This window comes from Hermetia illucens, chromosome 2 (genome assembly GCF_905115235.1).
Source record: "Hermetia illucens chromosome 2, iHerIll2.2.curated.20191125, whole genome shotgun sequence".
In the NCBI taxonomy this organism is placed as follows: domain Eukaryota; kingdom Metazoa; phylum Arthropoda; class Insecta; order Diptera; family Stratiomyidae; genus Hermetia; species Hermetia illucens.
In genome coordinates, this window is record NC_051850.1 from 102,229,019 (window position 1) to 102,244,130 (window position 15,112).

The 15,112-nt window shown below is 41.1% G+C and overlaps 1 protein-coding gene across 1 annotated transcript in view; it reads left to right on the plus strand.

Annotated features, from left to right (window-relative positions):
• The window catches only part of LOC119648151 (transient receptor potential cation channel subfamily A member 1), a 295,897-nt gene that overhangs the window by 222,235 nt on the left and 58,550 nt on the right, over positions 1-15,112 (plus strand). The window contains exons 4-5 of the mRNA XM_038049722.1: positions 7,767-7,923; positions 8,056-8,146. Coding sequence (XP_037905650.1) covers positions 7,767-7,923; positions 8,056-8,146 — 248 coding nt within the window. The remainder of the gene's footprint in view (positions 1-7,766; positions 7,924-8,055; positions 8,147-15,112) is intronic.

Here is a 15,112-nt window from a genome sequence, read left to right on the forward strand (position 1 = left end):
CGACAAAACGTCAACTCTGTATCTATATTAGCGGTCTGCATACACGTATCGCACGGACGCAGATGTTTATGGACCCTCGCGGTTACTATCATTATTTCCCAATTGTATGGCATACAGCAAACAATTTGAAAATAGTTCCATAAGGAGTTATAGGGAAGTTAGACAAACAGGAAGGATACTAGAACAAAAAATAGTACCACACATGTTCCTAGTCACAAGTTACATGTCACTTCGATATGTATTTCTAAGAAGTAAAAATATAGCTAAAGATGCCCTAAACGTTAGGAATAAATTTTTAAAAAATGTGTTAGAAATACAAAAAGTTCCCTTTTTCCTCCATTACTTCACTTTCAAACTTTTTCGCAGCCAATATCTGTTTAAAAAATAATTCAAAGAGAGAAGATTATTTCTTTATCCTAGATTGGAATCAATAGACATATATATGATATGTAAAAGTTAAAAATTAATTAAAGCCACTCTGGTAGCCGAACTTTCATTAATTCTTACTTCTAAGACAAAAACAATTTTAATTTTGGGTCCTCGCATGTCAGTAGATGTTCAAATCAAGAAACGAGTTGTTCCCTTCATCCGTAGTTGAGTTGATATCACATTTTCCAATTTCATTTTGATTTGCAACAAACTTTTTCCGTTTAATTTATACGTACGACTGCAAACATCGTTTTGCTTTTTCAAAATCCCAGTGAATTTATCTGAATTTTCTCTTGAATGAAGTAAAATAAATAGACGAAAAATATGTCTGTAAGTATAAGCTATAGATAATGTAATTGTAAGTTCCAACTTTTCCATTTAAATTCTCAAGGAATTCGAATGGAAAAGTAGGAACTACGATAAATTTCTTAAGAAGCTTAAACTTTTCGGTTTTACCCGTCCCAGGCATAATGTTGAATACTATGAAGAGAAAAGCTTCGAAGAATTTGCTGTTTGGGCCCATATAAAATACAAAGGAAAGACAGATGATTTAGTGAGGCTTTAGAACAATTAAGCAATTAAGACCCCTCATGCTGGAACGACGAATGAGTAGTGGACGATCGGATTGTTATTAAAAATGACGCCCAACGTGGGTTCTTTTGTAATGTCAATAGTTACCTTGAATAAACATGTCACTCAGCTCTAAGTTAACTTAGCCACACCTTCCGTCCACATACCCAATCTCGAGGACGACTGTGCACTTGAGTGTAGATAATAACTTCTAACTGAAACCCAAAAAAAATAACCAGCTAGACACTGTATAATTCAGTCTTAATTGTACCCCATTGTAAGGAGGTTAGAGCGCATAGCTTTTGATTCGTACGTAGCAAAAAATATGGAATGAGCGATTTCTTTTACCGAAAAATCGAGCCCAATTTGTTTGAACAGCCAAATCTCTGAGTTATTATTGAGAACACGTGAATTTCAAACGGTATAATGTTTTGCTAGATTCAATTTGACATAATTAAAACCGGCTTAAATAAGTCGGGAAACTTCAGGCATGAAAGGTTTTGTGTATTTCTTGCTTAAAAATGTTTGAGTTTCATTTGTACATAATGTATATGCATATATTACGTTAGAATATTAACTTTGGCGTGATACATTCAAACTCTTAAAGATTACACTGAAGCGACAACTTTGATCAACTATAACTTCGTTAGTAATATCGTGATTTTCACCAAACTTGATACGATCATGCTCTATATTATACATTGCTCCTAGGAGAGTTTTCACAGTCAATTACTAAAAATTATAGTAATATACTATTATTAACTTTAGTTGAACAGATATCGGCAGGAACAGAAACTTTCAGAGCACATGACAACTTCGTGATTTTTTTGAGATTTTTTGGTTGTGTGGGTTCTGAGAATGGGTCCGTGAAAGAAATGACGAATTTCCAGTCCCGGCCCCCCTTTCTGCATTAATTGCCACAACTGATCGAAACCTTTCATTTGATACCCTACATGATATGATATTCAGTGAAAAAAAATGTATACCCCTTTTGGATGCGTGGATGCAAGGGCGTTCACAGTTTCCATCTTTCCACCAAATTTGGTACCAATCAATGCAACCTTTTCTGAGAACAGCCCGTGGCACAGAGAAGCAGATGGTAAATCGATTTTAATAACGTTTTGTTTGACATGAAACCTTAAAAAGTAGCTAATTTGCCAATAATTTGGTTAAGAAATATTTCCTAGTAATCATAATTTATCCTAGAAATATGCTACGTTAATAAAATAATTCCCGAGATCGTGTATGGACCCGGTTTATGTTAACTTCTGTTTATAAGTGTTTGTGTAAAAAAAAAGTTATTTAAATCGAAAAACAGATCTGTAGACCTCACACACGCAGTGAATAGCATCGTGTTAAGTATAGTTTAAGAAGGAGGTGATCCCAATTTATGCGAAAGGGGAGGGGTGTAATTCAATTCAATTGCTTGCCTTATATTTTGCTTTTACAATAACGCTTGTAATCCGCAAATAAATTGAAGAGTAAAATATGCACGCGTTCCTCGAAAACCAGGGGCCAGCATGCTTGTTTTATCCAACTCGAGCGAGAATTCCAACTGAGCCTAGACGAAGTGAGGCAGTAAGATCCTGGAGGGTACTCCAATTTCTAGCTATAACTGACACTGTACTTTTGTGTTCTTAAAAACGTCGTGGAAGTCGATGGAATCTGGTGTAAGACTGCTGCTGACACAAGGGTTCTATTGACCTGGGAGCCAATTCTTAACACGATCTTGATTGCAGGATTCCGGTGAAGCTTAAGAAGCATTACAATCGCGCACTGATGGAAAGTCTGCATATAACGAAAACCGATGCGACTAAGTAACTACACGCAGTTTGTGAGAAGCTTTCTAAAATTAACATTGCCATCGTGATGGTTGAGTGCCAAAGCGGGCCATCACAACTCCTTGTTCCGACATGGGATAGAAAGACATAGTCTTAGTAACCGTAACAACAACGGTGAAAAATTTAGATTTCTGCAGTCTTCACTGCCTTGCCATCGACGGCACATTATTCGTACACCGGGCCTGCCACAAACTTAGTTGGATTTCGACTGACTTACAAAGAGCATCTAGTCAGGTCCATATCGAGATCGGCATATGATCGCCAATATCATCGAGTTGTTGCTTGCCTTCGTTCGCGTGTCGTTACTACGTCTGCCCGTAGTAAAATAGAATATAGTTTCTTTTAAATTCGTGGTTCGGCTGTTGTACACAACTGTCTTGCTAAGCAAACTTAAAAAATTCTGGCCTGCCCCTCTGAAAATATTGAAGTCACTGGACCATCGCTAAAAGTGTCTTTATATCTGGTAGGTCAAGTTATCAACACTCATAAGATGAATGTAAGGAGTGGAGACCTCTGTTGGGGGCTCTACGTAGAGTGGACAAAATGCGCTGAAACTCCGTTATCGTGATAAAATACGAAAAGTGAAATGTAATGAGCTTTGCGACGTTAATGAAGGCCGCAGGAACTATCACATCGGTTTCGTTACCGTATACTGCATAACAAAAAAGCTCGCAGACGAAGGTAAGCCTTTCGAAGGTTCTGTGAGAAATGTTAATAAAAGGTGTTTTATCCGCGATAATAAGCGGTTGTAAGGGAAGAAGGGACATTTCACCGCGGCTTTGAATCATCCGGTAAAATTACACCATCCCCCAATTACCAATCCACTCCTCCACGATGCCATCGATCGAACAGTTTGCCAATATACTGAAGAAATTGTTCAACTACTTGCTCCAATCACACCACAAGCGAGTTTTCGGAACCGAGATCATCAATTTCCCGATTCCAATCAGCCCTATCCTGTTACCATGTACTCCAAACAATAACCTCAATATTCCTCAATAATAAAACACTGCCTGCTCAACGCACATTTCTCCTTTAATTAGAAGAGTGCTCGTATAACCCCCATCCCCGCAAAAAATGAATCCCCAGAAGTGGTAAACAATAACGTTTCACACAGCATGCATAGCATTGTCAACTTTTTCCTCTAGATCCATGATGCGCCCATTCCCCCTGTGAATGGAATCTCCTTCCTAGTGGTAACAATGAACTCCCTTCTTTCGCTCATTTTCCATATTTGGAGGCGGTGAACCGTGCAAACGATGGCTACAACTCCCTCTATCCCATCCTAAAATACACCGCCCAACGCTGAAAATCGCCCAAAAACTTAATCTATTCTATTATAAACAGCTCATCAGACCTCGCCTAATTTTTAGGTTCCCGTCCCAAATAGAAAGGCTCCACCTGCGAAAATGGAAGATCCTGCGGCTGTTGCCTCAACTCCACGCCGACAGCTTCTATTTCCAGTATCGGTGACGCCCTTCAGATTCATGTTCATGTTTCCATCGCATATTGAAAGTTCGACCAATTTCAAAGATTACTATTATGTTAGGTTGTTGTAAATGAAATGGCTGTTTTGGTACTAAAATTTCAAACGACCGTAAAGCTTACAAAAATTTATTTATTTAATCAAAATAGGTGTCAGTCGATTCAAAACACTTCTCCCAGCCAGGTACAAGAGCATGTATGCCAGTTTCGTAGAAGTCCAACTGTCGGGTGTTGATAAATTCATCGAAGGCAATTTTGACAGCCTCTTCGTTCCTAAATTGTTTTTCCGCCAAAAAATGGTCCAAATGCTTAAAAGTGCTAGTCGGTTGGCGAAAGTTCCGGTGAATACGGTGGATGAAGCAGAGTCTCATAATGCAATTCGTTAAACTTTTGAACCGTTATTCCGGAAACATGAGGTCGTGCATTGTCGTGGAGGAATATCGCACCGTCTTTGATGACTAATCTCAGCCGTTGAATACTCAATTTTTGTTGCATTTCCTCGAGTTGGCACAGTATTTTTGTGCATTTATCGTTTCTCCAGGTGCCAAGAAAGAATAGTGGATAACTCCAGCTGTAGACCACCAAACAGTCGCCATTACCTTCTTCGGATGGAGGCTCGGTTTCGGCATATGCTTCGGTGGCTCATCAGCATCTAGCCATTGTGCTGATCGGTGACGATTGTCATATAATATGCACTTTTCATCACATGCCACTATTCTGTGCAAAAAGAGATCGCTTGTGTTGCGGGAGAGTAAAGAACTGCAAATTTCCATTCGAAGCGCCATGTTTTTTTCCGTAAGGGCATGCGGAACCCATTTGTCGAGCTTCTTCACCTTTCCAAGTTATTGCCAGTGCCGGGAAGCTATCGAATAGTGTACGCCCAGTTTATCTGCAATGTCTCCCATAGATTGACGTGTGTCGGATTCGGCAAACACAGCTCGTCATTATCAATCGATGGTCCTGGATGTCCACGTGGCTCACTTTGAAGTTTTACGTCGCCTGACCGGAATTTTTCGAACCACCGCCGTGTGGTTCGTTCGCTTACCGTAGCAGCTCCAAATGCGCTGTTAATGTTCCTGTCCGCCTCCGCGGCTTTATGACCAAGTTTGAACTCATTTACTGTTATCAGAACGATGATCAAAACTGAAATGACTCCTTGATTAAATGTAGGAATGTTTACACTTTATTATCCGACACCAACAGCGCCAACTGATGGTGGTTTGATACAACAAAATCGCAACTAACTTCACTTGATTGCCAAATCGGCCATTTCATGTACAACAACCTAATCGTAACATATATGTTATGAGAAAAATGTTAAATAATGAGATGTTGCACATATATGGGAACGTTCCCCTTAAACTTAATACAAAATACCGCCCGTCATTATATAAATATGTAAACCACATACTCTTACCAAATTTCTGTAAGCCGGCTCAACAGCTTGAGGGTAAATTGAGTGTAACACACAGGAAGCGGACTGAGAAACAAATAATCATCGAACCAATTTCAACAAAGTGTTTGTTTTATTCAAACCGTTGAGCAGACCAATCTACACAAGGTGAAGTTGCTATTTTCGTCTTCCTAAGTCTTTCTGAGGAATACACAATTGGCTCCGATGTTTGGAATCGTTATCCTCTTGCAGAACCATTCCTTGAAAATATGAAGTGTGTCGAATCATTGCTTCTCCGTTAACAATGAAAAAACGTTCGTTCCAAAATTGTATCCCTTCTTCTTGATCAAACTCGCTTTCAGTAACTACTAATCGTAAAGGCCGATTTGTCTCTAAATATTACATTACTCACCTCGATCGATATTTTCGTAAGCCCAGCTTAGACTTTTATCAAAGTACTTAGCTAGCAATACAGGTTTTCCCGCCGTACTGTTGCGAAAGCACATTTATTCTCGAAGTCTTTACTTGATCGTGTTTAATGACGCCTTAATGTACCTTCAAATGAGGGTACTAACTTCGGACGAGCAGAATGCTGGCCACATTACCTCCTACAGAGTACATCTGGTGTTGTGCCGTTACAGTTTTGAATGAAGTGCTCTAACCCACTTCCAGGTCCGGATCCAGTTGGATTGTCACGCCGACGGTTATTATTTCCTCTTTTGCTTCGCCCAATGAAAATGTCGAAGACTTCATGAAGATAGCTATGATGGCGTTATCCTGTGCTTTAGTGCTGCCTCTATGCCTCTATTTGCCCCCCCACCAAGTAGATAATTGTCATTAAGTTTCAAATGTAATTACTCATTTGACGACGGATGTCTTCTAAGAATTTAGATGTCAAACTATCGGGCCAGGCTCATTTTTTGGTTAATTTCCAACAATATTCAAAGATACTATTATTAAATTTATTTGGATGGATTTGGGAACGGAGAATATTTTGATAACTAGATAAACATCCCATAGGCGCCGCTACGTATCTTTTTCGCCTTTTTCGTTTGAATAGTTGCTGATGCAAAAACCTCGCAATGTACTGACAGAGATCGTTTGATACCCTCGTTTGCGGCAATCTATCTCGCTGTTATTATCGGTATTTAATTGCAAGAACGGAGGGTTGGTATGATACCAATGGTGGTTCTAGGGAGTAGGTTTTCTCCGCGGGTATGCTACAGAATTCTGTTCTAAGTCCACAGCTATTGGCGTATCTAATCTTCTGATTCCAGAGGAGCCCACAGTAGTGAACTACGCAGACGACATAACATTGGTTGTAGTCGCAAAACATTTCCAAGAGTTATATTCCTACCAAGCAATCTGCGCTGTTAAGGATTAGTTCTAGAGCGCTGGACTTGCGATTTTAAAGGATAAGACGGAAATAATCTTCATAGAGAAATAGAAATAGCGCTCGCTTTAGATTTTCGGATCTTCTCATCACTACAAAGGCTGCCAACATATATTTGAGAGTGGTAATAGATGCAAAACGAAATGGGTGGTAACCTTCACCTTATCCTGCTGTATGCATTCCAAATCTGGGAAAAGCGCTTCATACTTTACGGACCGCACACACACTGAATGAGGTCTACAAAAAAACAGTCCTAGAGGTGTATTCTCCCTTCAGGACCGTCTCAGACATCTTGACAAGCAAGATAACGATCATATGTATAACATATAAATATATCTCTCCTTTTTTGAAGACGAAAAACAAGACCGAAGGTACTGCTCAAAAAAGGTTAAAGATTTCTACCTCCTGTAAAAAAGCAGAGAATGACGGATGAACAGAAGGACACACAGTAAACCAATTTTGATGAAGATTTCTTTTGATGAGTAATTTTGTATTTTAAATATTCGAAATAAATTCTTGGAGTTTTTTGGTTAGGTTGATATAAGAACCCTTGTATTATCTAGTTTTGAAAGATGGTAACAGATTAAGCACTTTCACTTTGGTATCAATGAAAAAGGACAACTTGTTTTCTTATTTGTTTCTACTTTCATTCCAGGCTGCGGAGTCCGGTAACCTTGACGACTTCGCAAGACTTTTTCAAGGGGACAACACTAGGCTTTCAATTCGCGATGGCAAAGGACGAACGGCAGCTCATCAAGCAGCTGCACGTAATCGGGTTAACATTCTACAATTTATACGTGACCAACAAGGCGGTATGTACCTCCCATTCACTTTTTACGATTCACCATTCAATTTTAACTAAATCAGAATCTTCCGCTCCAACCATCAAATCAGTTATATAAAAGATGTTTAATCACAGATTTTATTTTGCTATCGTTCTGCAGATCTCAACGCCCAGGATGCTGCGGGGAACACACCCCTTCACATAGCAGTGGAGAATGATTCTTACGATGCATTAGACTATCTGTTGTCTATGTAAGTGCTTAGTATTTAAGATGCATTGGAACTAAAGCTTCATTTCAAGAAAGTAGCAACAACGGAATAGGGTACTTTCCCGAGAACTTTCCCAACTTCCTCTGTTGACAGGGATTTCGAATAATGTATGAGCTCGAATCTTAAACGTATCGTACACTGTTATGCTACCATTTGAGTAAATCTATTTTCTGGAAAACACTAAATCTTTTCAGGACTCAAATCATTCGTTCTGCAACTGGAATGTGTGTTTCTTGATGCAATCACGTTTTTTCATGTCATCAGTTTACTTTAATTTTTTAGTTATAATATATTATAGGTCCTAGATTGATTATCTTTTTATTTTGGTGAGTATTTCACTTGCATTAATTCAGATGTAAGCTACTGGAAATCGTTTTTATGTCCACAAGAGAAAACTGAGTCGTAAAATCTTCACTAAAGTAAATTCTATTTTACCTCATCATGACTGATGATATAAGTCAATTAATCTTATTTATACAGTCCTTAACACAAATTGCAAAATAATGAACCTAAGCAAATGTTTGCTACACCACCTGCGAGGGAAATATAGATAGGGCTATATTTCGTAAACCGTGCCGTAACTATCCAGGTGACAAAAATGAAGCCATTGATTTGCACTGAAAACCAACCATTCAGAAGGTCATGTAACACCCCAAAACTGGAAACTAGCGCAATGTCTACGGAATTTCAGAATATTCCGAGCACTTTAGCGACGAGGTATAGCTTAAAGGTAATAACGGACGACTTCAATGAATAGACTCTTAAATAAGGGAATCGAAAGATCAATTAGGATGTGCCTTACTCGAAATATCAATGGAGAGGTGTATAGTTAAGTTTCGAGGTTATTTCATCAATGCGAAATGAAAAATTTCAAGAGAAATAGGAACAAGTCGGGACGCTTCAAGTATGAAAGGTTTTGTGTATTTCTTTTATAACAACATTTAAGTGGACATTTGGTCTATTAGTACCTAGCACGTAGTATATACATACATTAAATGAGAATATCCACTTTCGCGTTATATTGACCTATTATAACATTGTTAATAATAGCGCGATTTCCACCAAACTTGGTAGGACCATGCTCTATATTATAGCCTACATTGCTTCCAGGATGAACTTAAGGGGGTTTTACAGTCAATTACCAAAAAGTATAGTATTATTATCTTTATTTGAACGGATATCGGTATGGAACGTATATCAGAGCCTAGGTACCATATAATGGCAGCCTCCTGATTTATTTTCAGATTTTTCAGTTTGGTAGTTTGTGAGAATCGATCTGTGAAAAGAATCATCAATTTCGACCCCCGCACTCACCACCTTTCCAACAAATATCAAAACTAAGACCGGCTTCGGAAAGTACTACTACTACCTTAAAAGTGGTTTATTTAAAATATTGTCTCCGCATGAATACCGGGACGATAAGATGGTGCGCCTTTGGACCGGAGGCATTCATCCAACCAATTTTGCACTTCAAGTGTAGCCAAGCCATGCGCCATCGACCGGAACAAGTGATGATCAGAAGGGGCTAGATTCGGACAATATGGTTTACTAGCCGTTTTCCAGGCACTAGTTAACGATAGCGATCCCCATTGACAGTGTCACCCAGTTATGCCAGCTCATGGTACACGATTCCTATCTGGTCCCGTCAAACCCAGACCACTGTCTCCTTTCCGAAGCGATTTACTGATGCTTCGTCAAGACTAAGCTACAATTTTTAGCGTTTGAGATTCCAAAAATATATCCATTTCTGATGGCTAGTAACGGCTCAATACTTCCTTTCATTCCGCAAAAGCTAAATTTCGAAAGTGGCTCTTCGATTCTCGATCTTCTGTCAGTTAACTCATGTGACACCCATTTTCCTACTTTTTGATTTGAGTGCTCCTTGTTCTCGCTACTTTTGAAGCGTTCAAACCAATTTTTGCAGGTCGTTCTCGGCGGTCTTCGTTCGTTATATGCCTTCTCCAGCGAACGATATGCTTCAGTTGCATTTTTTATAGCCAAAGCAGAAAAACTAAGCTTTCCGAAAATGCCGTTTAGTCGCCAGGAATCTCAACATCTTTCAATGTTTCAAAAAAATATATTTGTGTTGTAATGTATTGGTAATTTGACAGTTTATTATTGACAGTCCAAGCAGTGAAAAACAACAATCCATTTGAAGTAGACTCTCTCATGTTCCTTTCTCCAAAAAGCATTACTTTGCGCTTTCCTCACCAAGATACGCCTTTATTATTGTCATTAACCAGTTCTCCTAGTGTCAGGTTTGGTCCAATGTAAGCATCTTCCAGACAATATTTCAGAGGGTCAACATTTTCCAACTTCCTCCCAATTCTTCAAGACCACTTCTGCGATGACATTTTTAAAATTGTATGTATATTTTTAAAATTTACTGCGAAGCCCCCTTAAGTTTATTCTAGACCCGTAAAATTGCATTAATATAGACTCTCTCTAGGCTGCCTACTGGAAAGTTTAGTGGAAATCCTACTATTATTAATAAAGTTACAGGTGGCCAAATTTGCCTCTTTGGCGCCAAATTGGTACTCCCCTAAAAGATAAAATGTATGAATTAAACATCGGGTATGTTCAACATATATACACTACGAAGTATATATATAATAAATGAAAATATCGTGTACCCGAATATTACCACATGAAAGGTTAACAAACCCTTCCTTATCTGAGAGCCGAGCTTCTGGTTTCCGACCTGTTGTACTTTCTGCACAGTATACCGCAGCTTCCTGCAGAGTACAGAAAGATTTGTGCGATCCTTTCCCACTCCCTTTAAATTTTAAAGAAGCCTCTTTTATGTCTTCACCCCGAACACCGCAATTGTATTCCCTCCAAGCATATTCACGTTTGAATTCTGCTCCGTTTTGCTTTCCATTGTTTTCCACTCTTTTCGTCGCTGCTTTATATCGGTGAATACGGTCCACCACGTGGCGAAAGGTATAAAATAATCCACTAAATTGAACATGGACGGACGAACGGGCTTGTGTGTGTGTCTCTTCTGGTTGTTCAGTAGTTCATCAAAGTACTCAACCCATCGCTTCAATATGCCCATTCTGTTGGAAATCAGATTTCCCGGCAGGATGAACATCGAGGTGTGTAAGGCTTAATCCTGCTGACTTGTTGATAAAACTTGGGCGCCTGGTGCGGTTGCTTCCTGTACTTTTCGAGTTCATAGACTTGTTGGTTCTCCCAGGCTTCCTTTTTCCGTCTGTGAAGTCGCTTCTTCGCTCGCCTTAGCTCGTGAAAAGTCATCCCGCGTGCCCGTGTCCTTTGAGAATGCAACATTACACGGTATGCAGCATTCTTTCATACTCTGCTTACTTGCTTTAAAAATGACATCTATGTTTTCTCTATAATATACTCGTAAAGTATAATATTTCAACTTACCCAATGAAGTCTTCATTTATAACACTGCATTGTTGTACCTCAAATTTTTATTCGTTTCACTGCGAGTAAGTGGCTTAGATCAATCAAAAATTCCCCAAAAATCTCATGCGCGAAAACAGAAATAAAAGAATAAAAATTTATATGCACGTGTATTTCCACCAAACTTCCGATAGAGGAATTTTTAAGCTTCATTCGCTCACAAATTCCATCAAGATCATTGTCATTAATCCTAATTGCATCTTAAAGGGAGCTCTGCCTTTGGTTCCCGATAGGTTGCGGCAAGCGGCAAACGTATTGAGCCGGCTTAACATTGGCCACACACGTGCAAGGAAGTTGTCAAGTAGGTTGTTGGTTAGAGGGAGGTTGAGCATTTGTCGGCAAGTTGTGGTTGCAGCGAGATGGCACGTGTGTGGACAAGTTCGCTCGACAACTTGATTGCAAGTCTGTGTAATGCACTTGCCACGTATCACACGATGACGATGGTGATACGCAAAATCAAGTTAAATATTTGTTGAAGGTTTGCAGTTTGCAGCAAGTGGCAAGCTTGTAGACGCGGCATTAGACTTTTAGTATTCAGTTCTGTGGTCAGACAAAAGTAAATACAACCCCTTTGTGTTTAATAGAGAGACTGTGTTTGTAAGTAAGGCAATACCGAGTGTAAAGCTCGCAACATACTTGTGATCGTCAAGCATAGTGCCGGGAATCAATTAACTTGGGGCTTTAAAACGACCAGTATTTATTGACTAAAACCTGAAAAGGAACTATTCTTTATGTGCTGTGCCTTAATATTTTGCAAAACGCCACCTTAGGCATAGAGCAGTCTTCCAGTAGGACAGCAATAACTTCCTTCTCGTCACGAGAATAGTTACTGTATAATGTCCCACAATATTTCTGTTGTTATGTTCCTTTTCTCTGCTTTTCTATACTACGTGGAAATAAATGCTTTGGTATTTTCATTTTAGATGCGCTTTCATCAATCTCCATTCCCCTGGAACATTTTTCGCAGCAGTAGTCATATTACACGATATATATTGGCATAACACAAAATACAACAGCAATAGAGATGAAAATCTTTTCTTCCTGCTTGTACCTAAGTACGCTCATATAAAACTAATTTATTAAAACCGCTTTTGTCCCCCTTCCAGCTGTAAAATATCTCCCGTAGCTGCAGGTATTATAACCCAGTATAAGGATTCTAAAGAAATAACCACTGATTAATATTTTGCTATACATATATATTAGTTAGCTTGCGCGTCCTTATAGACGGTATCTGAGTGCCTCGTCTAGCAGGTAACGAGTATCGCCTTGGCATTGATGAGCCACATCCTATTTTTTTTTTTTTTTTGTGCGTACACGGAGGAGAAAAATCTTAGAAAGACACGTCCGCCGCAGCTCCGCCGCCCGAACGGCGGAACTACAGCGGGCGCGGGTGGGATTCACACCCACTAAAAACCACCCCCGGTCTCTCCAGCCCCAGCCCCGCGGGACCACCATTGAGGTATTACTTCGCAGGCTAGATTTGCTCTTAGGCACTCATCCTTCTCCTATTTGCAGCTTTCCTCCTTCTTTGTTTCTTCAGCAACTCCTCCTGCATTTGGATGATTGCGGAGCCAACCGTAAGCCACTTCTCCTCGGACTCCAGCATCTCAGTAACCAAGCTCTCCGGGGTCCCACTCCTGCCCAGCACCTGGTTTAAGCTCCTTCTCTCAATCGCAAATAGTGGGTAGTGAAACATCACATGCTCTGGATCCTCCGGTATGCCATCGCATCTGGGACAGTTCGGAGAATCATCCAACCCAAAGCAGTGCAGATACTGCCTGTAGCAACCACCGTGCCCCGTGAGGAACTGGGTAATGTGGTAGTTGGTCTCCCCATGTTTTCGCTCAAGCCACACCCCAATGTTGGGAATGAGCCTGTGCGTCCACCGACCTTTCGCAGACTCGTCCCATCTGCGTTGCCAGAGATCAAGCGACTCTAACCTTGCCGCATTTCTACGCTGTGCATGCCCCTCCATATGTCTTGCATTGTACAGGACACTCATTTCTTTGGCCAGGATGTCAACCGGGATCATGCCTGCCACCACCAACACTGCCTCATCTGATGTGGTTCTAAAAGCACTGCAAACCCTCAAAGCCATCCGCCGGTAAACCGAGTTCACCTGTTTCCGTCTCTGAGAGTTTGCAAGCGCCTCTGCCCACACAGGCGACGAGTAGAGCAGGATGGAGCGCACCACTCCGGCTAGCACCAACCTCCGGCAATGTTTTGGCCCACCAATATTTGGCAACATTTTTGCAAGTGCCGTGGTGGCACTGGCTGCCTTTTGGCATGCATACTCTAGGTGTTCCCTAAAACTCAATTTGGTGTCAATTATTACCCCCAGGTATTTGATAGCCGGCTTTGATACGACCGTATGTCCACCGACCTCCACTTTTACAGTGTTATTTTTTCTGCGTTTCGTTATTAAGACCGCTTCCGTTTTCGCGTCCGCCAAGGTCAGCCCGGCCTTTTCTAGCTAGGACTTTACCGCTCTCACTGTTTCCGTTGCGTAAACCTCCACATCTTTTGGGTGTTTTGCTGCAACAACCACAGCTAGGTTATCAGCAAAGCCGACAATCGTAGTCCCCTCTGGGACAGGAAGAGCAAGCACCCCATTATACATGATATTCCACAACAGGGGACCAAGTACCGATTCCTGTGGTACCCCGGCTGTGACAATGTACTCTTTGGGGCCCTCATCCGTTCCGTACCAGAGAGTCCTCTCTGAGAGGTAGTTTTCCACCAAATTCGCTAAGTATCCGGGGACACCTATGTCAGCCAACGCCCGTTTAATTCTATTCCAGTTGGCCGAGTTGAATGCGTTTTTGACATCCAACGCCACCACGGCACAGCAGCCGCCAGAAATCAGTGCACCTTTTGCCAGGTTTACCACCATGCCAATTGCGTCCACCGTAGAGTAGGCGCGTCGGAAGCCAAACTAGCGTTCCGACAAACCATTGCTGGCTTCGACGATGGGCAGGAGTCTGTTGTAGATGACTCTCTCCATCATCTTCCCCATTGTATCCAACAAGCAGATAGGACGATAAGACGCTGGGTTTCCAGGTGGCTTGCCAGGCTTCGGAAGCAGCACCAACTTTTGCTTTTTCCACTGGGCAGGGAATATTCCTTCTTTCAGGCACGCCTCGAAGGTGTTGGCGAAAAGTTCGGGCCTAGTCTTCACTGCCAGTTTCAAAGCTCGGTTAGGGATGCCATCCAAACCTGGGACCTTGTTGTCACCGAACCTACCACATATTTCCCGCAGCTCCTCCACAGTTACGGGTGGTATTATGCCGTCATTTAGCTGAACAAAAATTTGCCTTCCCCTATTTTCGTGGTGAGGGAACACAGTGGTAACAATGTGTTTCAGGAGGCGCGGACAGGTCACCTGGGGTGATTTCCGCAGCCTTTTCATCACCACTCTGTAAGCCTCGCCCCAAGGGTTTATGTCGGCATGGTCGCACAGCTGTTTGAAGCAGTTCTTTTTGCTCCTCCGAATGGCTTCCTTTAGGCGGCCACGCA